Consider the following 25,991-nt stretch of genomic DNA (forward strand, 5'->3'; position numbering starts at 1 on the left):
GCTGGTCGTTCTGTTTCAGTAGTGTGTGGATTTATGAACTACCTTACTCACCGCTGCAACTAACGACAAGGCCTGTGAGGATCAATGAAGTTACTGCGTGAGCCAAAAAAAAAAAGCAGCAGACTGGAAAGTGAATGGAATGAAAACGGTTCCCCTCCAGGAAGTCCTTTGATGCCCACGTCCTGACAAAAGGATTGCTCTCGCTACAACAACCAGGGACAGGCCATGCACCAGTTTGAAGATTCTGACCATTAGAACACATGAGGCACAAAGAAGGTGGCCGGCCACCCACTTCTCCAGGTCATACGTGAACTGTCATCAGGTCACCTTCCCACAGCTAGCTCTGCAGAAGTGACAGGGATAACGCGAGAGAACTCAGTTTTGCTGTGAAATAAAAATCACTTTTGCTTTCTACCTGGGCTCGCATTGAGCCTCCCGTATCGTTGCTGCAGTTCTGCAGGATTAATGGCTGCAATCTCACGGTGCCCAAATGCCCTACAGTTAATTTATTAGACGGCTGCCTGTGTAACCAGGATTGTCAAAATTAGAGAGCAGACACTCCAGTGTCAGTACAACGGCAACCTAATCAACTTACAGTATCTGCCCCTTCTTTACTTATTTATTTCATGTCCTGACTTTCAACTTTTAAGAATCATGAGTTAGAGAATAATTCATTACAATTAAAGTGAATAAAGATCAGCATTTTTTTCTTTGAAATAGAAAAATCCTGCCTGAAAACATTAATGCACGAGGTAAAGATCTTTCTTTATAGTAGCAGAATCTAATTTAGAAGAGTACATTATCGATTCTAGCCATTTGTCAGAATCTCCAGTGGTATTGAGCTCAACATTGCCAGTAACTAGAAATGTAATGTGCATATGAAAAAAGCCAGGTGCATTGAAATTATCACTAATTTTATTAGAATTCAATAGACATTTAGTTCATTTCTTTCTATTTTAAATGCCGGCTTTGTCTTCACCTTGATGAAAGTTTACTGCAGAAAGAAAACACCAGAACGATTTATTTAGCAGTCTGGTCAAGTTGCAAAGGTTAAAGGTATTTTTTTCTTAGTGTAAGAGCTGGAGTTACTACCTAGATTGCTCGGAAAACGAACTCTAAGGGAGACTCCCCCTCCCCTCCATCTGCACAGGTAACCACAAAATGCTTTGTGACCAAGACTGACCTCAGCTTATAACTGGGATCCTAGGTGGCACTTAACATCTTTCAGTGTCAATGTTTTGAAAGAGAAATGGAGGAAGACCTAGTCTCCTCTAACTGGTATTTTACCGGAGCAAGCTCACTAACTACTGAAAGCACTTCCTCTGTGAACTGCTAGAATTCCTGAAACAGCAGGAGCGGTTTGACAGCAGTATTTCTAAGGTTATTCCACAGCCTTAAAAGACTTGGGAGAGAATTATAAAATCTGAATTTTGTCCTGCTATTTTCCTACAATCAAGTTCCATTAACCTGGAGACATCTTCTACAGCAGAGTCAGAAAGCCTCACAGACTTGATGTGGTGGAAGATGATAAGATTATGATCCACTTTACTTACGGAAGTCTATTAGGAAGTCTAGCATCATTACCACCTAAGTTTGCTAAGGTCGTGATATGTGCTCCTGTATCTCAAAATCTAATCATGGCCCAGTATTAAATTCCTGGTTTATATCTCAGCTCAAGTTCCAGGCTGTCTTGTGAATATAGGAGTCTCCCATCTCTCAAGTTTTCACAGAATGAGCTGTTCCGTAAGCGTTCAATCCTGTATCACTGAAGCCAAAAAGAATGTGCGTGATTACAGTTTTCACTTTCTTTTTTGGACTTAGCCTTGATATTTCACAAAGCAGCTGTCAGCCGTCTGGCAGTCACTCTTCAGAGTCACGTAACTGAGCCAGAGAATTTCATATTGCACTGTCCGGATCCTAGAGATGACAACAGGAAACTGAAGGAACACCGATGGTCCAAACCAAAATTGCCAGTACAAGCACCTGAGATGCTGCAGTGCTGAATGAGTTGCAGACATGTTAGAGATATAAAACTATCTGCAGTAACGGATGACTGAATGGAACCCCCATGAGAATGATACATTTTATCACTAAGATAAGAATTCAATGTTTATGCATAAGCAAAATAGCAGATGGCTGAAAACTATCAGAATAATTCAAGATGCTCCCACATATTTAGACCTTGTGAAGGCCACGCCATTTAATCCTGTCAGCTCCTAGAAAAATGATTATTTTATATTCACAGAGGTAAGGCCGTTAGTAATGTTTGCTGTATCTTATTCCATACAGTTGTATCTACTGCTGCCCATCCAACATGACAGCACTGCAAGTCACACAAACATTCCTATTTCAAGATGAAGAATCTTCTTCCTTTATTACTAGCCGCTAAGCTGGAAATGATTGGGTCCAGGTAACTGCTAGAAGCAGGTCCTTTGATTAAATCATCTCAGACAAATTTCACATTAAGAATAAATCCAGCAGATGTAGGGATTGCTTCTAAGGGGAAAAGAAAACCCAAACCCCTGTGATGCAGGAACTCATAGTTATCAGTCCATCCAGCTCACCAGCCTAACTGAAACCAGTAGCAGATAAGGCAAGAATTTAAAAAAAGACTAATGCTGTCTTTGCCAAAATGTCTTGTGGCAATGATTTCCTTGATACATTTACACGTCGTGTCAACTCTGTAATCTAACTCTAAAGTTTGAAATTTTTGTGGCTCTCTCCAAATTGGACTCAATTTGAGGTAACTAAAGCACAGGGCATTTTTGCACAGTATTTTTAACTTTGCCTGTTGCCCGATTTCCTTATTTGTATAAGAAAAATAACACAAATGTTTGTGTAATACAAAACTAATGTCAGATATTTATCTGATATCTGAATGGTTAACATAATGAGATATGTTATGCAATTGAATGAACTGAAGAGAACTTTTCAGCAAGGTCTTTATACCCCTGTTTTAACATTCCATGAATACTTGACTAGATGCACTTTTTTCATCATTAAGTATATAGGTACATAGTGTTTCCAGTAGACATTACAGTACATTTAAATACATAATATTGTTGAAAAATAACATTTTCTTGAATGTTGCTGATACTACAATTTCATATATAAACCTTGAATCACACTGCTTTAGTATCCTGTTCCTACTGCAGACTACATAACACAACGGGCAAAGATGAGAAGAATTTTTTTTGAATTATGGTACCTACATGATTTATAAACGTCTTTCATTTTATTTAAGGTGAGCTAGGAATGTCAACTTCACTAGCTGAGAGGAGGGAACTACACTTACACGCATGGCTGTCAAGCACGCAAACCCAGAACGTGCACAGAGCTGATGTGAAACCAACCTGGAGATGGAGTCTGTTTAGGGCTGGGTTATGCAGCTTTAGGAGTTAAAAGGCTGAACAACTTTCAAGCAGCTGATGAAAGAACCATTTCATAAGTTCTAGGAACAACTCAAAGCACATCACAGGTTTCAATTCTGTAACTATTTAAACAGTAGCAGGGTATATACTAATTCTATTCCTATACTACGCAATATTGTTAAGTCATTAGCAAAACAACCCTACCAAAATCCTTAACAATATGTCTAATAACTCATTGCAGATGTGCCACCGTGTTGATGACAGTGGCATTTGACTTTTATGACAGAATTAATGATTTCTAAAGTTTTCATTGCGTATTTTATTTATAAAAAGGGGGAAAATCTTTACTTTTGATCAGCAATGTTCTGCACACCTGTGACAAATTTTCTATCAGCACACTGAGATTGGAGCTGCTGATTTCTAACCAGCTCTTCACACTGAAATTCCACGATAAGTACAAAGTGGAAATATTGCTAATTTAATTTTATTTCCTATTAATTTCCTTTAACACCTATCCCAACTGTCTCTGCAAGAAAGACATCCACCTAAATATTTTCCAATTTCTGGGGCTGGTTTTGCCCTTGAACAGTAACAGGAAGGGGAAGACCTTGGCATGCCACATAGCTTCAGCATATCAAACTCACTTGGCAAAACATTTGGCAGATGAGCTATATAACTTAAGATACAGTTTTCAAGCAGTCAGAAGTGATACCTTTAGCTCAGGCATGTTTATTATAAGCTGCATAGGTAGTTTAACATCTGGATCCTTTGTATAGTCCATGGGCACAACGTTTGGTGCCATTTCATGGTATCGGCCATGCAACCTGTAAATAAGCAGAAAAAAACAGCCAATAACCAATTTTAAATAACCATTTCCATTTATACAGTAATCAGACACAAATTTGTCTTGCAGCTCTAATTGTTATTTTTAGTGCACAAGTCTGAGCCCACCAAATTCCCATCTTTTTGAAAAAAGAGGACTTTGATGCAGTATCCAGCATAACTGCCACTAACACTCACGTGCACCCTGAGGCGCGTAACTAGGTAGTGTTTCACGCTACCGGAATACATCATTTAAGCACTTTATAGGTACATGCACAGAAGACATAGGCCTGGACTAATGTGCTAACACTGTAAGTATAATCCAGAGATTACATCTCAGTGCAGATTATTGGTTTATCTGCACTATGCAAGAAAAAGTTATTGTTTAACAGCACAAAGAATTTAAAAGCCAAACGACGTGCAACTATGACGCTGTAAGACAACAGCATCCTTGGGAGACCTGAATTTAAAAAGCCCTTTTCCTATCTGTGCCTCACTAGCACAGCAGATTTAGTCTTAAAATTCCAGCACTGGCTGACACCAACACAGACCATTTCCTTTTCATTCCATTTTGCATAGCTTTGTTTCCTTCTTGGTGCAGCTTAAAAACAAAGCTTTTAAAGGCAATAAACAAATGTTCTTCCTGAGACGCAAGTCAGACATTCAGAAACCTAAAGTCAGACATTCAGAAACCTAGTTCCACTCTCTAAAGCTTGCTTATTGCACTCCCAGTGTTATGTCACGGTTTTGTAAGGGAGCTGGGAAGAGTCAAAGGTCATGAAACACACTGAGGTTTCTAAAGGTTTAGAAGCTGAATCTCACACACAACCTGGGCGAAGACTGCACAAATGTTTCTACAATAGTACTTCCAATGGTTAATTAAGCGTTAATCCCACACTTCACCTGCTGTCTCCAAATATTCCAGCAAATGAGTGCACAAGCATAGGCCACAGCCAAGAGAAAACACACGTATGTAAAGACGACATCAGATTAAGCAGGATGTAAATTTTAGAAGTGTCTTTGCACATTTATTCTCACTGGGATACGTACTCAAACTAGGAGTAGAAACATTTCAAGTAAAATGGGTATCCAATTCAAACTCACCAATGGATCTCAAGTTTTGAGTTCTCATGGCACTACAGACAGAAATCGCCTGGTAGGTGAAACATTACCTGTCTAGAAGCAATTCCTATATGGGAGAGATTAATTCTGATTTTTTGTTTTTATTGATGCTAGTGATATTTATTTCTGGTGGACAGGTATCTAGAAGCCAAGACTCAAATAAGAGCACGAAAATCTTGGAGAGAGAATACCTGCATCCTCATGCTCAAAGATTAGCCAGAAATCGAAATACTTAGCATGAACGTATGACCTGCCAGTCCTCTATGAAATCCCGTACGTGCAAAAGAATAGGAAGATTAGGTAATTGCTCTTTGAAAATGTCATGTACTATAAAAATGTAATTTTTATCATATGTGAAAATTTTGTCTTACACCTAATTCATAAACTGCTTAGAGCAGGAAGTGGTCATTTTGCCACGTCTTACGTACTTATAGAGTATTCTGGTCTCTTCTGAGGCCACATGTATTAAAAAGCTCTATTTATTATTTTGTGACTTATATTCATTTAAACAACAACAAAAAAATCCTTCCTGCTCACTAAGTATAGTTATACTAACAATCGCAAATAAACAGCAGAACATACAAAGCAGAAATGCCTCACCAACCCCCTCACCTTTCCAGCTTTAGCCTCAGGATCCTCTCAGTCAGCTCCATAAGCAACTGAGTATTTCAGATCAATGTGGATAATTAATTTCAAAAACCAGGAGAAAATAATCTACAAGCACCTCTTTTCATCATCTCTTTGGTTGTGATTATGTGTCACAAAGAGCACATGAAATTGAACACAGAAACGTGTTTTATCTGGATCTTTGGAAGCCAATGTCTTCTCACGGTGCAGCAATACATTGTGCCATACCGGAAATTAAATATCCACTGATATAAGCATATTTCAGCTGCTTACCACAGCTCACCCTGACATTTCATAAATGCTGTGTAATTCAAGATGCAATAGCCATTTTCTACTCCAGCAACTGATCCCTCTGTTGTAAACAGCAGCTACAAAGATGCCCCTAAATACAACAGAAAAGACAGCTTAAAAGCACTTAAAGGAAAACAAACCTTTCAAATCAAATACCCGTCTGAGGATTTTTTTTAAAAGCTAGAATACTGAAATGGTGTTCTAGTCTTAATGAAAACAAAGCACTCACAGACTGTAATGGAACTAATTCCTCTTTCCTTTCTGCAAGGAGTTACTGCCAAAAGCATTGAGTGGAACAACACATCAGCTGAGAGAACTCAAGAAAGGGAAATGCATGCCCAGAGATGGGAGCTGGGGAAAACAACCACAGGAAGAAAACAACAACTCCTGCCAAACATCTTTACTGTAACATATACATGTGCCTACCTATACATAAAATACATGCAATTTCTACAGCTGTGTTTTATTCAGAATCATTCACAATGCAGACTACTTGTTTTTACAGAAATTTGTTAAGATACTATGTTCTTGGACCATCCATTTACTGTTAAGGCTTTCCTTAATCTCTGAAGATGAGCAGAAAGGAGTGGTAACTTCTAGTAGTGGAAAGGCCCTAGTGATAAGACAGCCTTCCAGCACCCTGCCTCAGGCTCAGCAGCACTCTGCTAGAATTACCTGGAAGGCAGATGATGGACACAGCAACGTACAAGTAATTAACAGCAGATTTGAGGGCAGCTCTGAGATCCTGTTCTCCTCCCACTATCTATTCCGTTAATTCACCAAATCACTCAAAGAGCTGTAGGTGTAAGAGCTTTCCACACGAGTGGATTTCACACTAAAGCATCCAAATGAGCCTGTAGGAAGTGGCTGTGATCCAACTCCTGCAAACTAAATTACAGCAATAAAATAGCCTTTCACATGCTTTTGTCTGCAAGGATTCTGCAACTCTATTTGTGATAGCCTCATTACAAGGCACGATTAGCTAATATCACAATGAAAAAGGCCATAAGATTTCTCTAGCTAAGGTGCCAAAACCAAGCACAAGCTCCATTATCCCTTATAATAAAAAACAAACAACCCAGCCAAACAAACAACAACAAAAAAAGGAACACCTTTTCCCACTGAAAGTTCTTTATGCTGGAAAGTTCTTCAGGGACACCACGCACTGTTTTATGACAAACGGGACTGCCAGGCTCTCAGCTGACAAGATGTTTGTAGGAAACAGGTTGAATAGTAATAGAGCTGGCTCAGCCTCTTACGGGATTCTGAGAAAGCCATATGCCACAGTGAAACACAGTCCCTTTTGCATCAGTTTCAGGAACACTTCTGTTTAGTCAAGGAAGTGACATCACACTGGGCGAGTACTTTTTGGTAAGGAAACAGAACACATTTCTGATCAAGTATTCCCTATCACAAGGTAAAGATCGGTAGACATGAGGGTTACTTACACCCCTAATCCTCCTGCCTTTACGCAATACATCGCTACATCAGTTTCACACCTCTTCCACACTTGGACCAAGTACTATGACCAATACTGAGTCAGATGCTGTAATCATCTCCCAAATGCTGCACCGACTGGCAGTGTACGGATTACTGACTGTTCTGACATCTCTCAATAACATTAATCATAACTGTAAATAGACAATAAGCAAGCCTCTATGGCAAAGGCTGTAATATTTCTGTTCTTCTAAAGCAGACTGTTCAGGTGGCTGCGACTACATTGGGAGCAGTTGTGACCTAGAGAGGAAAGGCATTTTGTCCTCTTACCCCTCAACAAAAAGCCTATCTGAAAATAACCTAAAGCAGCGTTAGCTCTCTGCCCTAGTCACAGAAATGTTTACGTATTGCCGGGGAGCAGTGCTGCCTGAACACAGACAGATTTGGAACGGCTGCCAGTTCCACACACAGACAGTCACACATATTCAGAAGCCCAGGACCTGCAACCAGCCTCAGTCTTTGCAGTAGTGACTACAGATCCTGCAGTGATATTTGCTGCAAAAAAATTCTTCTGGATGCAGGCAGGAGCATTTTCTTATTCCTGGATATGCTCTCTTTGTTGCCAGGATGCCTTATTTACTCTGCAGGAAGTAGCAGTGGAAAAAGCTGCGAGTGTTTAATAGTGCCTTCCCTCCCACAGATAAGAGTGGGAGGGAATGTAGTGACCAACATAATGACAAATTTAATGTACCCATCATGCCCCATCCCCACAGGTTTTGGTATATATTTAACCTCAATGTACTACACATCCAAGGATTAAGACTGTGATTCTGTATCCCTTTAATCCACTTTAAACACACACTGACGACCTGCCATTGCAGAAATTACAAGCCCACTCACCTCGCTTGCATAAGCACTAATGCTTAAAAAACTGCAGTGAGGTTCAGGGAACCGATGTGTTTGAAAATACAAAAGTTTTCACAGTCAGCTCCTCGAGCTAACTGACCCAGCTGCAAAAGCAGTACTGACTGTGCAAGTAAATGGGGGGTATACTTTTTCTATTGAATTAATTGAGGGCAGAACAAGACTTACCCTGTAGACAGCAGCAGGTTTTAAATCAACTCAGCTGCCCATCAGCCAGTGAAAACCAAAAAAACCCCGCCTCTGATCAGAAAAACCAAAACGCTACAGTATTGCCTCCAGAGCCTGCTTTGCCGAGGCTTTCATTCTGCCACTTGTAAGTATTTTACATGGTAAAAAGGTCAGATTCTGTCCCCATTTCTCAAGGCATAGCATCCTGGAGTCAGCAAAGGTGACGCTTTGTGGGTATTTGCTGGACACTGCTTGTCTGAGATGTCCCCGAACTACTAAAAGAGCATCCAGCTACACCAGTGCAGACCTGAAAAAAGAGCTTTCCAAGCTTACACCTTGCAGCAATAGTTTTAATTTGCTATTGAGCTTTGAGAGACTGTAGGCAAGGTCACCAGTGGGTGTGTTGAAACACAGAGAAGCATTTGCTGTGGCTTGATACACATAAATCACCACCATTAGATGCAGTGACAACACATTACAGCTGACTGGGCTACCTTTGTAATAAGAACTCTGCATTAAAGGAGTGCTGAAAACAAAACATAAAAGCTTGTAATGGCTCACTGATTGATTAGAAACAAGCAGAGGCTTTAAAGCGGCCTTTAGAATCTAACATCTCACTAACTCCTTCTGGAAGGAAGGCTATGAAGGTCCTGCCCTCATAGCACCAGTCACTTGACCGATGTCATAAAGGGAGAACATTTTTATTTAGCGATATATATCCTATTTATTCCTAGATAACAGGCATGCATTCAAAGACTCTAACAGCACAATCAAGATCATACCAAAACGTAAATTCTAGATTGCTCTGCAGATTCACAGAATAGCAAATTGCAAAATGGCTTAACCGGAACAATGGAGCAAAGAGTGAGTGCTGATGGCCAGTCCCACAAAGAGTTCACCGGAGTCACGGCAGGACCTGACCGGATTCTGACTGCACAACATGGAATAAACTATGTCAGCAGCAGGTCCAGAGAAGCACTCCATTGCACTTTCAGTTATTCACCACAATGAAAGCTCTAGGCTCTCGTCCAGATGCCAGTTGAAGAGAACAGCTGGAGAAGGACTTCTTGTAATATGCAGAGAAGAAATTCGGTGCTCCAGAGACCAGCAGGAGCACTGACAAGTCTATCCACAGCCATGGCAATGGGCAGATGTGAATAATGAGCTGTTCTGAGCCCCTGGAGAGCAGATGGCTGGAAGCAAAAGAAACAACAGCTACTCAATCAGGATGGGACTGCACAGGCTGCAGGAAAGAACGCATCCCGCTGATGCAAGACACTGATGGGTGCTCATTTACACCTGATGCCACAGAGGCTGCAACCCCCGCTGATGTAAATTGCTGAAGCGCACATACTCTCTTGTCCTGTAGTGCCATTACTGCAGATGGACAAATGCGTGATCAGAGAGCTGGGGAACAGGTCCAGACAGACCTCTACCCATCAGTGTGCCATGCACAGAGAAAAAGTCGCTGTAGCTCAAAGAGAAGGAGGTTCTTTAATCTGGGGCTGAGAAACCAAGGAAGGAGGGACCTTTGGGGCTGCCTGCAACTGATAAGGGAAGTACTTTCAGGCACTCAGATTTATGCCGTACATTGACAATCTGCTTTTGCAGTGACAGTTAAATGTTGCACATGGTAACTAAGGGATAAATCCGTGCGCTGCAGCAATTCCTCAGTGAATTATTGCCTCCAATGACTGCAAAAGTTTAGAACAGTCTATTAGAGAAAAGGGTCTACCGTTTCAAGCTGAAATGGTATATCAAGCTGGAATGCCATATCTGAAAACACCAGCCCAGAATATCACACAGAAACTGGAACCAAAACTCACTAAATTGCCACACTTTGACAAAAGGATAAAGAACTAAGTGTAGTGACAAATATATGCAGGAAGAGTTGGAAGGTGAAGGAATTTTGTTGTTTCTATTATCGATAGGCCTCATCCTTCTACGTTTTCCAGCTGAAATTATTTTCATTATATCAGCAAAATGCAATAACTGGACACAGAAATCAGATTTTTAAAAAGGCACCATAAGAGAAAAGGTGGATAGATTACCCTCTGCCAGCTTTTAGTTAACACATCAAGTGTTCTTTCATCTCTGCAATGCAAATTAAAGGAGTACAAACTAAAGACAATACTAAAAAAAAATCCTCCTAAACCATCTGCAGTAAAAGAAACACTAAATTCTGCAGGCAAAATGGTTTTTGGCAGATAACTTACACTAACACATTAATTCTAAGAGATAGTCATAGTTAGGAAGGCTTTGCCTTTCAGTACGGGTGAATGCTATTGACAGTACTACATGATGCACAGTAAGTACAGACAAAAGCACCTCATAGTACTTCTCCTTCCTTGCAGCAGTACCGAAAAACCTACTCACAGGCCTCTTTTCCACTGGTGATTCAAAGAATCACAGAAAGGTGGGATGAGTTAGAAAAACAGGAGCCGTGTTCTAACCTTTCCCTCCATCTGTGTGGCAACTTGCTGCACAGGGAGATGCACCTCCAGCTGTTTGCTGCCTTATAAGGAAGGCTTTCCAGACACTCGGAGGAAACCATTGCTTATCTCCCCCATTCAGCTCTTGGGCAGGTTTCAGATTTAAAACCCACTGTACAGCTGGATTGGTTAGAAGGGCTCCTCTGCACCTCACCTTTCACCTGTCAAAAAACTGCCAAGAAACAGGCAGAGAAGAGAATGCAACAGAACTACTGATTTTCTTCTACAAAAGGGTTCCAAGATTTGTTGACTGTCCAGCTGGTGCCCAGCTTGGCAATTTAGCACCAAATCCCCAACAGCTGACCAGCTTGGTTATGTCAGTCTCAACTATACAACTTTAATTTACAGATTTTGTGCTATTTGGCTAGGACAGACATCCAAGAACACCTGTGTCTGAATGCTTGGGTATTTGCCAAATGGTACTAGTCTACAGGGAGAAATAGAAACAGACGGGCTGGCTGGCAGATAGGCCTTATTACAGGAGTAAAAGCTTGTCTGCTAGAAGATCAGATTTACAAAACTGAGTAAGAGAAATACTGCCTTGTAAGGGACAACTCAGCCATTTGTTCCCATTTACAATCACGAGAGAGACCCATTATATAAACAGATTCATCGCCCTGAATAAAGTGTTTTTCCAACCTTTCTTCATATGTCATTTCCCCCCTCTTATTCCTGTTTCTCTCTGCTGGACATTTTCCAGTACAATATATCTTTTTTGAACAGTGATGCCCAGAACTGGACAGTCTATTCCTACTGGGGTCCCAACAACACTGACTGGAATGGAATTCTCCAATTTTATACACTACGCTGAGGTTAATGCATCCTAGAACTACATTCCCCTTCTTTGCAAGGGCATCTGGGGGATTTTGTTTGTTAAAATCATGCTCGCTTTGCTTAGATCAACTAAACCCAGCCCCATTTTTTTTTTTTTTACATTGTATTCTGCACTTGCAATTTTTCTCAGTTCTTAGTAGTCCACTGTGTGAAATTCCTGTTGCTCATTTGGGATGTAATTTATTTCATACATTGAGTACAGCTGAAAAAAGCTCATCTTGACCTTCATAATGGCTGCAGCCCTCTTCACCACAATGGCTCTTACCATTCTTACTGATTTTAATACCTCGGCCAAGAGATCAGTGCACTTACACAGGTAAGAAGAGGACTAACACATACGGGAACACAGAAAAGGCTTTACCAAAATAAAGATATGTCGCATCTGATTCTTTTCTATTCCCCACAAGAGCAGCCACTCAACGGAAGAGTGCTTTAAACAGATCCACAGCGGCTGCCTCTGAGCATGGATTACATCGCAGACGCTGACGAGCTGATCGCCCACCAGGGTGTTCTGGCACCTTTCCATACACCGAAGTTGTGTCCTGAAGTTACACACCGTGCTCTAATTTCCACATTCTCTTTAAGAGAAGTGGGGCATGTTCTCCAAGCCCTAACGCAAATTCAGTAACAACCCTAAAAATTTGTCAGCTGTCCTGTAAGGTTTTTTTAGATGTTTTGAGTCAGTGAAAATATAAATGTCTACATTACCCACCATTCTTTAACATGTTCTTGCCCTGGGCCCATAAGTGAATCTTCTTAGTGGTGTTAAGCACTTCTCAAAATTAACCATCTCTAATAAAGATTTCAGAGTGTACTTAGGTTTTCTGGTGATAAATAGCTATCAAACACTGATAATGATCTACGGTTTCTATTTTTCTCTTTCACCAGGCATGCTTGCCTTTGCTGCAGTCTAACTCTATGAGTTTTTTCCTAGACCCATTGTCATTTCTTCATCACTTTAAATTAATAAATTCTACTATTTCCTGATAATGTGCAAATTACCCACATCCAGACTACCAATCAAAAGAATGTGTCCTCAACTCCTCTGACGGCAGCCTGTATTTATGTTGACTTAAACTGATGCTGGAATCAAAGTCCTACACGCTAAAGGTAGACTAAGCCAATCTAACACCTTACTGGTTCTGAAATGCTGAGTCTTGTTCTCCCTGTCCTTTCCTCATTTTCAGTTGCATTTGCTTGCTCTGGCTCTTGTGCCAGCTTTAGCACACATCTGATCTCTTGGAGAGCTGATTCGGCTCATTAAATCACCAGAAAATAGATTTGTTGTTGTTGTTTGGACTGTTTGATGGACTCCTTTTCCTGCAGGGACGGAAAAAAACACTTAGCCCATTTCACCTAATTGCAGTCTTACACTTAAATCATTTAAACCAGATCTAAATTGGAGCTGCCATATTCACCCCCACCTACACAACCATGCTCCTTCTCCTGAGTCCTGGCTAATACTCAGGCAAATACATGGTGAGCCTGTCACTGCCAGGGTAGCTGACCTCAGTCAAAAAACCCCTTCACTTTTTTTGTAAGGTTACTCCTTGCTGAATCGTCTCACTGAACTTTGCAGCTGCACAAGAAACTCAGTTTAGCCTGAACAGAACTGGACCTGCATTTCCTTCCTACCACAACGGAGAGCATTCTGCAGTGCACTGAGAAATGCACACCAGTACTTACTTCCCTCTTAACGGAGCTGGGGGCATGCTAAATCAGCAAGTGCTAATTAATGAGATGGTCCTAACACATTTTATTCCCACCCAGGAAAGCTTCACCTCAGACATGCAGAAATAACCTCTTGATTCTACTCTAATCCTTAGACAGCAGTTTGTATTTCACGTTACATCCAGCGAGGAAATGCTGTTGACTGCATGGCCTCCTGCCATTCCCTGAACTGATGATGTATGGACGCTCCCCAGCAGCAGGAACATCGCTCTGTGAGGAGAAGGCAGAAAGGGGAAATGCAAGGATCCCAAGCAACCGTTCCTTCTCTAGGCCTTTACAGAACTACTCCCATGCTCTCATTCTTGGAAGCATTTCACACACATTAATATCCAGCTTCGTATATTATACTTTTAGAGCATCTATTTTTCACCATCCGTTAACCTAATCTCTTACCACAAGAATATCTATTTTTCACAACCACGTTTGAAGGTTGCACTGTTTCCTGTAAGTACATTTTTCGATTTGGTCTTTTTGATGTAGATAGGGTGCAGAGTCATGCAGGCAATGGCTCCCTTACTTGCCGTACGCAGCTCACAAGCTGAAAAGACTTCTCTAGCCTAACATAAACGAGTCTAAGTGCATGCTTTGGCCTCTTCCTAGGAAATAGATGGTTTCCTTACAACTTCAATTTCAAAATACAAAATGCCTCCTTGGGCTTTCACAGCACTCAAGCTGAGGTCCATTAAATGTTTCTTACTGGAAGAAGCTACATTTCTATTTCACAACAAATCATTACAATTCTGGCCATTACCATTGGCATCGCTCATGCCTTTTTACGTTACTGGAGAGAAAAGCATGCAAGACAAAATTCTTTATTCACATTCCTATGCTTTTTAGAGAAATAGCACTTACTAAAGAGCTATCAGGGTTGTTTTAATTGAAATACTAATTACCACATTCAACACTCTACTGGTCTCTAATTGTTCTACTTAAATGACCAGGTCTACCATGTGATAACACCTCTCAGAGATACCATAAGCCTCCAAAAAATACTCAGAAAAGCCTTTTTACTACTGTAAAATGTAAAAGCTACAACTAAGATTAATTTCAGCATGCCGCATGTAAAAATGGTTCAAACTGTCCTTAACAGGCAGAGGTTGCAATCTAAACAGACAAGACAAAGGAAATATCCTCATAATTAAAAGGCACAAAATTAAGTGCAAATTACTGTGGCAATTTGTCAAAGGTGCTCAGTTGGTTACATTGAGTAGTAACAGAGTAAGAAAGAAAAGAGGAGCTTCCAACTCCCCCATCCCTACCCCACCCATAGGCCCCATGACAAACTTGTAGACAGAAAAGCATCCTCTTGTTCTTGAATAGCAGGAGAATCTTGTCCACAATTCAGCGCTGCTTCCTTTATCCTCAAGTCCTGTGAATTACAGTGATCTCCTCTACTTTGTCACACTTGCCACACAGGGGACAAAAGTATCACAAATCATCTGTCTGCAGATGTAGTTTCAAATGACACTGTTTTAGAGAGATACAGGCAGTATTTGCAGTTCTGTGCTCTGACTGAAATAAACTGTGACCTGTTTTTACCATTACCAAAGGTTCTGTGCGCAGTACAGTCTCGGCTTTTGGATTGGCATTTACCAAAAACTAACCCCAGAATACTGTTATATAAAAATAATGGCAAATCCAGATCGTGTATTATTGTGATTTTAGAGTGTTCTGAAACATTGTCTTCAGTACTCTGATATCAAACCTCAACATAAGTTTTATCTCAGTTTTATGCGTCAAGCAAAGCTGAAGAATGCATGTGAAAGTTTTATGACAATTCCATACAGAAATCTCTCTTCATTTCATGCAGTTTTTATCTGCTTGTCAAAGCTGCGCATTGCAAGCTCATTCTCTACAAGTTTTTTTATCCACTGCAACCCAGAAAAAGAGAACAGAACTTGCTGACTCTTCATTTCATAGCCAGATTTTGCAATATGATAAATTCCTGTTTGCCTAACGTACAGTGACTATTTTAATGTTATTACTTTAGAATATCTTTCCTTGAAATCCACAACGTATTTTTCAGAGTACCCTTCCTGTATTTCCTCATTCGCACACCATGATTAAAATTTCCAGTTAGAAAGTCTCTGCATTTTGGGTTCAAAGCTGCTTTTCTGAATGAGTTGTGATGACAAATGCTGTTATTGCCCAAGTCAGTATTCTCAAGCAGAACTAACAACGTTGCAGCCCTGATAGAACATACAATGATCGCTTGCTTCTCTTTACACTGCCTGACTTTTTGTAGGGTACCATAAACACAGAAGCACATCTCTTTATAGCTAACCATTATGTGTCACTCACAGAGGCTCACAGCTGAGCTTTGCTAAAAAAGCTACATCCCTGCCGTGCTAATTCGCTTTTTGAGGACACCAGTTTCTCTGCTGGAGCCAGTCTGCATTAAGCTTAGCTTATCTTTGGGTCAGCTATCATGCTCTCACTGCACACATTCCGACTCATTCAATCTCTCCGTCGTCTATCATGAAAATGCCCTCATACAATGCAACTAGATTTTAAGCCATAAGAACGATATAAGAGGGGCTAGACCAAATTAAAGCCTGTTTTAGGTGGTGGTATTGCAATGTTCTTACTGCACAGTGGTGTCAGATGTTGTACACTGCTGAGCAGCAAATGCATCGTCTCTCTGTGAGTAATGAGGTATGCAAGAAATTAGCTGAAATGTCAAAAAATAAAGCACCCCACTCAAAGCTATGCCACTAGTTTTTGCTTGACAGCGTCACGAACTTCAACCTTACTGAGGTTTACAGCAACAGAGCAAGTGCAAAGAGCATTTCTCTCAGAGAACACGTCTATTTTTGATCTCAAAGCAGTTCCCAGTGTTTATGAAAACAAAGGCTTCTTATGTCTGAGCAGCTATTCAAATCTGAGAATTCTGAAGCATTATGAGCGCCTAGGTCTAGATACATGCCACAGACTCATTCTCATACCCTAATCGGGCAAATGTTGGCATTTTGCCAAGAGGTTTATTGACACGACTGGATCTATATCGTACTTTTACAGATCCTTAATCTGAATACTTAGCTCATCAAGATTCCATGGTAGGATCCAGGTCAAGAAGTCAGCATATACACAGGTGGAAATTACTTCAGTTTGGCCCACTCCATCACTACTGAAAACACCCAAGTCCTTTCTATTGCAAACAATGATCCCAATCTTTGTGACTTTCTGTAGGGAAAGTTCTTACAGAAATATTCTCAGCCTTCTGCAGTTTAAGCTCCACCAGTTTTCTTCACACTTAAATCCAAATAAAAACTTGTGCTGGCTGAGGGATGCGCACTCATTGGTATAACCGAGCAGAAAAGCAGTAAATTCCTTTCACACAAAGTCATTGGCTCTCAACTGTTCAATGGCTTATCCCTAGAAAATGTTCTTGACATTAAGCTGTTCACCACCTCTTTCCTTATACCCATTTACGTGTCAGTGCATCTTCAGTCCAGTTCTAATGTCGCTCATTCATGCAAAATAACTGGCTTTCTATGGTTTCCTCACAAGTCAGAAAAAATATTTAGACCTTTCCATACAAATCACAGAGGAAAAATGTAATACAAGTAACTTACCGAAGGATTTCTTTCCGAGTGAAGAACGTACAATCCTGTTAAAAACAAAATACATTATTGTACTACGGAAATATTGAGAACAAGTGCAAAGAATTATTTTTCAACCTTTTGGAAGAAAACTCGGGTCTGGCAGAAAAACATTAAAGATGCCATTTGTGTACCATCTGTTTTTGACTCGGAAAGCAATATACGCTAAGAATTAACTGAAATACCCCTAAGGATGAGGTTATCTGTAAAAACAATAATATTAAACTTCAGGGGAAAAAACAAACCAACAGTTGGCTGAAATACTTCACTGTAGAATGACTAGACACAAAATTAAATGAAAAAAGTAAGGCACAGGCCAAAAACATTCAATAAGTGCATCTAGAAAGCTATAAATAACAAACAGATGAAGAAAACTATCTTCTAATTTGGAGTAATCAGTAGAGACAACTGATTTAATAATAAATGTCATGTAGTTAGTTATTTGTTATTAACTCTTTCTGCTAACAATTACTTTGCGCCATGGTCACTGTGGCGAAGGCTGCAACCCCCCCAATCCCCACTATCTTATCTAATGTATGTTCAGGGCAAATTCTGCCCTGCATCCAAAACTGGGAACACTGGTGGCAATGAGGTATTGGATGATGAGTTAGAACATTGTTCAGGTCATAGATTCAGAGAACACACATTTTCTTGTCTTACAGCTAGTGGCTGATGAGGGCATATATATAGGGAACAGCAACAAAACCACAAAATATTTCCTATTATCCACCTTTCTCACAGGCCCACGTGATGTGGCAAGGCTTTTGCTTACGAATTCAGCTTTTAGTACTTTTTCTCCTTTAATGTAAACATATTTAAAATGGATCAAACTATTAAAATCAGCTAGTGACAAGATAACAACACGAGACTTGGTAAGTCATACCTAAGAGGACATACAACCAGTATGACTCTCCCTCTTCAGTCAACTAGTGAAAAAGTATTTCCTAGTCATTCCGGCTAAATGCTCGTGTCTTCCAAGAAAGGGAAAAGCAAATGACCACAGCTGGCTGGAGCAGTCCAACAGCTTGTCTCAGGTATCCAGGTATGCTATCAGTCCCGCATGGTATCAATTATTGAGTTTGCTTGCTCTCCTCCATATAAAGTGGCAGGAGAAGCAGCTCTTCCTTCAGTCTATTGTATAGCAGAATAGTGTTACAAGGCACAAGAGGACGCGCCTTGTGAGCTGCTGACACTGCTGTCACATTGTCTGGAACTGCACAAAGTGAAATAGGAGCCAGTTGCTTAAGTCTTCATTAATTCCAGCACATTCACCACTTACTGTCAAACTGGCACTTAAGGATGCTTCATTTACTAACGAAAGGCAGGTGCAATCTCACAAATAACCGCAATGTCCTCAGCAGCAATCATCCCGTAATTATATAGGCTTGAGAAAACAGCAGACAGCATTACTTAACTAGAAAGCTGACAGGAAATTGATATGCAAATGGAGATTAAAAAAAGAAAAAGAAAAGTTACCCATTATCTTCTAGAAACGATGCAAAAATGCCACTGGAAGACTCAGTAAGAGGTCAGATCATAAACCTTTTTCACTGAAGGTCTCCATGTGGGGTTTTTTTTAATGAGTCACCTCATCTTCAACAATGAACACTACTGTTTGCCTTTTTTTAAATCAAACAAAATTTTTTACTAATATAATCTAAAGCCACTGATCTTGAAAACCTTTGTAACAAAAACAGTTGCCAGTATCTGCCTGACCACTGTTACTGACTATAGTATTCCACTTACACCTGTCAATCACACTGGAACTGGGTGCCCAGGATGAGCAATGTCAAAAAAAAAAAAATAATCTTACAGTGGTTTCACAGACCACTTGCAGAGATCTTGAAGCTACCCTGGGTCAGAGCACCACAATCTAATCCTGACCTGGCCTATACTTTTGATTCACAGCAAGATCACACGCACCACGTAAAAATGCTTTACCATCTAAAAGCCTGTCTGGTCTCATCAGCTAACGTAAAAGCCACGGCTCCGTCTATCTCTGAAAGGGAAGCCCAGCCACCTCTGTGCTTCCCAGCTCCTCATTGCTGCCTCTTCCTTTATGCAGACTTCACACCGATGAGTAGTATAACCGCATCAGAGTACTCTGAAAGAAGGATCTCATGGGTTTGGAAACTAACCTAGCAGAAGTGGGTTCATGGCCAGCCTGGATCGTTTTGGTTTAGTGTCTTAGAATACAATGTCAATGCTGGTACAAGAGATGAAGCTAAAACTGGAAAAGCTATCTGTTGATAGCAGGAAAAAGTTGCAGGACTGCCTTTTTTTTTTTTTTAATTAAAGTCACGATGAAACAAGGGTCTAAATAATATAATTACATTTTATAGTTGCTGGAACTCTAGCAATTTAATTCCAATTTAATTAAAGACTTTTGGCCAAAGAAATACGGAGGTGAATCATCCAATTTTCTTCTGGCTACTTCATTCATACAGAAAATACACAATGATGGGTGATTAACTCTCAATAAGGAAAGGTGAAGTGGGTCCTCAAAAGCATTCGGAAGCATCTGTCATTTATGCATATGATGACATTCATCTTTCTTTAAGCCACAGATATCATGGAACACATTTGCTATTATACGGGCTGTGGTTGAGTTTATTATCAACTTAAAAAGCAACCTGTTTATTCTGTCTGGACACTAAGGCCACTGGAAGTCACACTAGAAAAGCACAAACTAAATACTGAACAAATAAGTCAGTGTTTTCATAATTCTTCCCAACTAAAGAGTTCTGGCAAGAACTTATCCTGAGAATCATTGCTTTTATTTCTAGTGCTGTACGATGGCCTAAAAAAACGCTAACAGGAGGCCCCTTGTGGCTTTTAGGTTTTGCCTTGAAAAGAATACCTGCTCCAGCGTCTGAGAAAATATGTGCTCCTTTGCTAAGACCCACCATCCCACTCAGCCAGTCCTTGTACCCTTAGTAATCAAGTTCATTAGTAGTCTGACACAAAGGATCACTGCTGGCTTTTTGGAGGTAAGACATCAATTAAATCTGCAACTATCCACTTAACTTCCCTATGTTTGGGGGTTTTTAGCAAAGTGAATAAAATAAAGCAAGCAGAAAGTTAACACATCAAGTGTTCTTTCATCTCTGCAATGCAAAATGAAGCAGTACAAATTAATTCAAGACAATACTAAATAAATATCCTCATAAACCATCTGCAGTAAAATAAACAAATTCCATGTGAGACATTATTTTGGCAGAAAATTTACAACAGCAAAAAATCTGCAGCTACAAGAACTGGTTTATAGAGTTCTACTGCAACATAGGAATAAAAACAGTCAGACTTTAGCAAAGACCGAGGAAGAGGAGAACTGTCAAATTAGTTTTGCTTAATCTATATATGCACCAAGTGGTAACATGAAACCAGAATCTGACTAAAGGACAATTTTGCAAAAACCACGTTCCCTTCCTACGTTACTTAAATTTGCACATGAACAGCAATACTCTACCAAACTGAAAAATACTTTTTACAGAAGACCCTGGGGACCTGCGATGAATACACTTTTCATATTCTTGCAAAGGGTTCGTCTTCATCAGAGATCCCGGTTAGGTCAAGCACAGCTTTTAAATCAGAAGGTAACTTGATGACCTAGTTTCACTTTATAAATGGCATTTCTGGACAGACCATAATGTAACTTACTCCATCGGGTTTTGCATAACTCACGAAATACAGCTGAATTGCACTTTGACTAGAATTTTAATAAAAGGAAAAGAGCTCTGTAACAGACAAATTCTTGTGAAAAAGAAGCAAGTCATTAATTCATATTACTCTATCTCATAGCAATACTGCCTAGAAGACAGCCAGGATAAACATCAGTTTGCTTTGAGGCCGCATTAAATAAATTTAGAGTAAATAATCCCATTAATGAACAAACACAGAAAGATATGGCTTGAAATAAGAACAGTAATATCTGACATAAAATTTGTGCCCTATATTCTCTAGGTTTGTCTATAAAGAAAAAAAATCAGAACCAAACTCCGATCAAATTCAGACCATTTGAGTAACCACGGAAAAGGCACTGAGGTTGACTGAACAGTGCAGTAGTTTGTTCAGACTCCAAGCACAGCTTCTACGCATTTCCTGCTCGGTACAATTGTTTCTCAGTGAGAAATGCAGTGCACCGAGGCCAATATATGGCTCTGACATCGCTCTATCGTATACCTGTATTTTCTATTGCTTCAAGCATCCTTATATAGCATCACAAAACCCCCTAAAATTCCATTCGTTTTCTTTTCTCATTATGAGACTTGACCTCCAAAATCTGTAGATAATTTTAAAATTAAGCTTTTACAATGTTCTTTGACTGAAACGGAATACCTCTTTCTTGCTGTTTAATGCTTACCTTTCTCCTAGCCAGACTTTGTTAGATTTTGGATTTCATATAAAAAACCCCCAACCCATTAAAAGCCCACAGAACAGTCAAGCACTCTAAGGGCATAAGAAGCAGAAATACACGGTAGAACGCATTTTCTTACAAGGCTAACTTCTTAAATGAGGTGAATCTCCATGAGCAAACTACTATTTGCAAAAGCCTAATCTCCAAAACATGTCACTAAACTTCTGAAAATGTAAAGAGCTGCCAACTAGAACACTACCTTAATAGCAGTGATACGATCTGAAGAGCAGGAGATATGACAAAGTGTTAAAAGATTTGCAGTTTTCCAGTCTTTAATTTGCCTCTACCTACTTCAGATAAAAAGATGAGAGGTTTACTATTACCGCGCCGTTTGCAAACAGCTTCAGCTAGCTACCCATCAGCAGTCTTAATGGAGCGTATTTAAAACACTCCGTCTGTTAAAAACATTGAGGACATCTTGTGGGTGACCAGATTTATTTCCTTTAACTGTAAGGGTTCTGCTAAAAAGTGATTCAATACAACTGTGTAAATTCATACGCAGGCATTTCAGAAAGTTTTAGACAAATCAAATAAGGTTATTTTATTTCATTAACATCATATTAATGATCTGGGATTTACATATGCTGACTCTTCAAAGCAGGTGACTTTTCTGGAGCTTCATCTTTACTCCTGAAAGCCAAAGTCACTTACATACGGTTTTACCATGCTTAAAGCACATTAACTTCTCACTTTTCCATCTCATAGTATCTCCCACAGAACAAGTGTTGAAAATATAATGCAGTAAAAAAAATAATTAAAATGTCACTGCTAAAGTAGCATTCAGGTGCTATAAGCTCAGAGCAATTTGTGTTAAAGACAAAAATGGTGGAAGTTACAACCAGATAATACAATGGCCAGAAACATATTTCCGTAAAGAAATTGTAAGTCTAACTATGAGGGGAGTGAGGTTTTGAACAGTCTTCCAATAGGAATTGCAGCCAAGTAAAAAAAAAAAAATCCGTATTTCACAAAAATTACTCTTCTGCCGTACTGACACTACGGAGGCTGTAGCCCTGGGTGTTATTGTAAGGAATACAGCACCAACTCACAGACACACAAATTCTCAAGAAGTTGCCTCGTTCTGGTTTAGGAAAAAAAATTAATCAATGATGCATTTAAAAAACAATTTCTATGCAGATGCCTGGCTGTACAGTGGGGTACAGATGTGCACAGCAGCCTGTTGCAAAGTGGTTTACTTCAGTGTTCAGGGGACCTGGCAACCCAACTGCTGGTTCAAGACTTGGAAAACCTGCATTTTAAAAACTGCAGAACCAGTACCCCATTCTCCCCTTTTCTTTCTGTTCTGAAGGGACAGAGAAAGGAGAAAAGGGCCGTTCAGATGGCAAAGCCCAAGACAAACAGCTCCATTTGTGTTAACAGCAACTGCACGCTGCCTTCGAACGCAGCGGGGAGGCCAGAGCTCTCTGTGTGGACAGCTGCAGCAACAAGCCCAGGATTTCTGTGTTCAGAAGACCCAAGAGAGGCAGTAACTAATGGTTCAGAGGCAAATCACCATGAAAATAAGGAATTCATCTGATTGTTCACAGCATGAGGCTAACATTCCTCTCTGACAAATTCTGGAAGTTAGTTATTGGCCCGAAACTTGCTATGTAATTGGACTTACCACATGTAACAGATGCTATTATTAGTCAAAAACTATCTAGCACTACACTAATGAACTGTAACGTCTGCGCGTAACAAAGAAATCCTGAAGGCTGACTCAATCCACCTGGCCTAACTACTGCCAGGCTTTGAGATCAATTACCCAGCGTTATGCAAGGCAGGGGCTGCGAAAGCCATTAGGGAAAGGCAATTTCTGCATGAAGAGTAGTGAATTAGGGATGACATTTCAGCCCTTGCATTCGCCAGTTTATGTCAAGAAGATAACATTAATTACATTTGGATTTTGTTTTGTTTCACTGCAGTTGGGCTCTGTTCTGTGTTCGCTTTTATTGGTAGCAGGAAGACAGACACTGGGGTTTTACAGATGTTTGATTTCCCTCTTGCCTATCCAGGAGGGATATAAAAAAGCTATTTCAGATTTTAGACTACTAACTTTAAGACCAGTAACTTAGACTAGTGTGTTACAGTGACAGACTGCTGGTGAGGGTGAGATGTGTGACAAAGTGGCAATTAAAAAAGGTCTATTTTCACATTTCCCACAATGACAAGGAAAAGGCTAGGAATTTAGTAAGAGCCCTATCTTCCACATAGCAAGAAATTTCAAATCATTTTAGTACATATTCCTAGCCTTAATCTGTGGCTAGATACCTACACCTGTGAAAAGTCCATGTTAGCAGTTACTCCAAAGAAAATTAATATTGAAAATGTAGTTTCTACTTTAAGGGCTTGAACCAAAGATCCTGAAGGTAAGAAGAAAGTTATTTACTTTTGCGTGCACTGGATTTGTCCCGTGGTTATCAGGAGATAAACTAAACACTAATTTCCTGCACTATTAATACTGTCTATGTTTTATCACTTCATGTAAGGGAACAGAGCAATGCAGCCAGCACAGTCTGCATCTCATAATACGCAGTCAGCTGTCTCCTTCAGCGTACTTCTAGTCAATATATTGCCCCACAGTATTTTCAGAAACTTGTTCAACACGACAGCTGTGCAGATTGCTTCCTGCAGTCCATTTCAGTAAAATTTCCAGTATGCTTAAACATGACTGACAACTGCAAATTATTTTTTTTTAACCTATTAAAATTTAGTTGATAAAATGTGAAGTAGATAAAGAAGTACCAACAAGCTATCCCTGAATGTAAAAGACATACTTCTGTCATGGTAAGAAACTGCCTTCCAGGAGCGGATGCAAGCATAAGGATTCCTATTCTGAAACGATATTCATCATATTTCTATGACTTAACCTTAGGAGAAATGAAATTAGACGTGAATTCTTTTCCCTCCAAGCAAAGGCATCAGGGAGCAAAAGAGTGTATTGCTACGCTTCTTTACAAAACACTCGGTAAAAAGATTCTGATAAAAACTCCCATTGTCAAGCTAGTCACAGCCTTTATCCTGCTTTCCAGTCCAGACATTAAGGATTTGACTCCTTTCCCTGTATACAGGGAAGGGAATTAAACTGGGTATATTCAACAAACCACCCTTAGAATACTACTACAGCTGCTGAAAGGAACAGTAAAATGTATGCATGCAGGCTACAAATTCAGTTTTCTTTTTTATTTGGATAAAACATTCCCCCACCCCTAAAAACCCCCAAAACCTTACCTGGTAGGCATCTAGCTGTTCATCAGTAAATATCGTTTGCTTATTACCCATCTTAAATGAGGAATTCTTCCTCTGTGCAAATGCATCCCATTAGAAGTAGCTGCATTCCTCTGTATTGTAGGCATTTAGAGCAGATATACTCCGTGACCGTGCCAAAAAAATCCCAAAGCCTGCATTGAACTGGTTTTGACTGTGCCTGTCCAATAAGGAAGGGCACAGTACTGGGAAATCTTTGCAAAGGCTTGACTTGTATGTGCCGGGAAGGAAAGCATTAAAATCACTGGCAGGTGTCACCCAAAACCAGTGATGCCATTCTCCTCCTCTTTCAGAGACTTTTCTAAGAGGCATACAGAGCTTTTATAACATCAAACCCGGGCAGCCAGTACTGGAAGAAATCAGCTCTCTATTGCCTCAGCGTCTCACTCGCCTCTTCACTCTGCAACTTCAGGGTGCTCCGGCTCGGCACCTTTGTGCTTTAGAGCAGCTTTGCGTCACCTGCTGGCGTTGGGTAGCGCAGTCGTATTACACACACACACACAGAGCAAATCTAGTGACTAGAAAAATGGATTAGCAGAGTAAACGTTTCTGCAGCTGGTCTCCTCACAGATAAAAGCACTTCCCAGTCAGTGCCTGTACCATGCTACCAACGTTAAATACAGCTGGATGGAGGCACAAGTGTCGAGAGCATTCCCACATCACCGGGTGCTGCAGGGACTCCTCAGGGAATGCTTATGTCTGCACGGTGGCTATAACCAGCCCTGGCTATCCAGGGTGTGAGCTCACTACCTGAGGTGCCAAACCGCCAGGTATACCAGTGCATGCAATTGCTCCTTCTCAAATTAATTAAACAAATAAAAACAACGAGGAAGATTAAAGTAGTTTAAATAGACATTAACTGCCTCCTTCAGCTCAAGCCAGCACG

At 40.2% G+C, this 25,991-nt stretch overlaps 1 protein-coding gene across 1 annotated transcript in view; it reads right to left on the reverse strand.

Moving 5' to 3' along the window:
- The window catches only part of CIB2 (calcium and integrin binding family member 2), a 37,823-nt gene extending 12,703 nt beyond the window's left edge, over positions 1–25,120 (reverse strand). The window contains exons 1-3 of the mRNA XM_010138434.1: positions 25,070–25,120; positions 17,395–17,429; positions 4,084–4,195 (exon numbers count right to left, since the gene is read on the reverse strand). Coding sequence (XP_010136736.1) covers positions 4,084–4,195; positions 17,395–17,429; positions 25,070–25,120 — 198 coding nt within the window. The remainder of the gene's footprint in view (positions 1–4,083; positions 4,196–17,394; positions 17,430–25,069) is intronic.
- Between the last annotated feature and the right edge of the window lie 871 nt (positions 25,121–25,991).

This window comes from Buceros rhinoceros, unplaced genomic scaffold (genome assembly GCF_000710305.1).
Source record: "Buceros rhinoceros silvestris isolate BGI_N320 unplaced genomic scaffold, ASM71030v1 scaffold13036, whole genome shotgun sequence".
Classification (NCBI taxonomy): Eukaryota; Metazoa; Chordata; class Aves; order Bucerotiformes; family Bucerotidae; genus Buceros; species Buceros rhinoceros.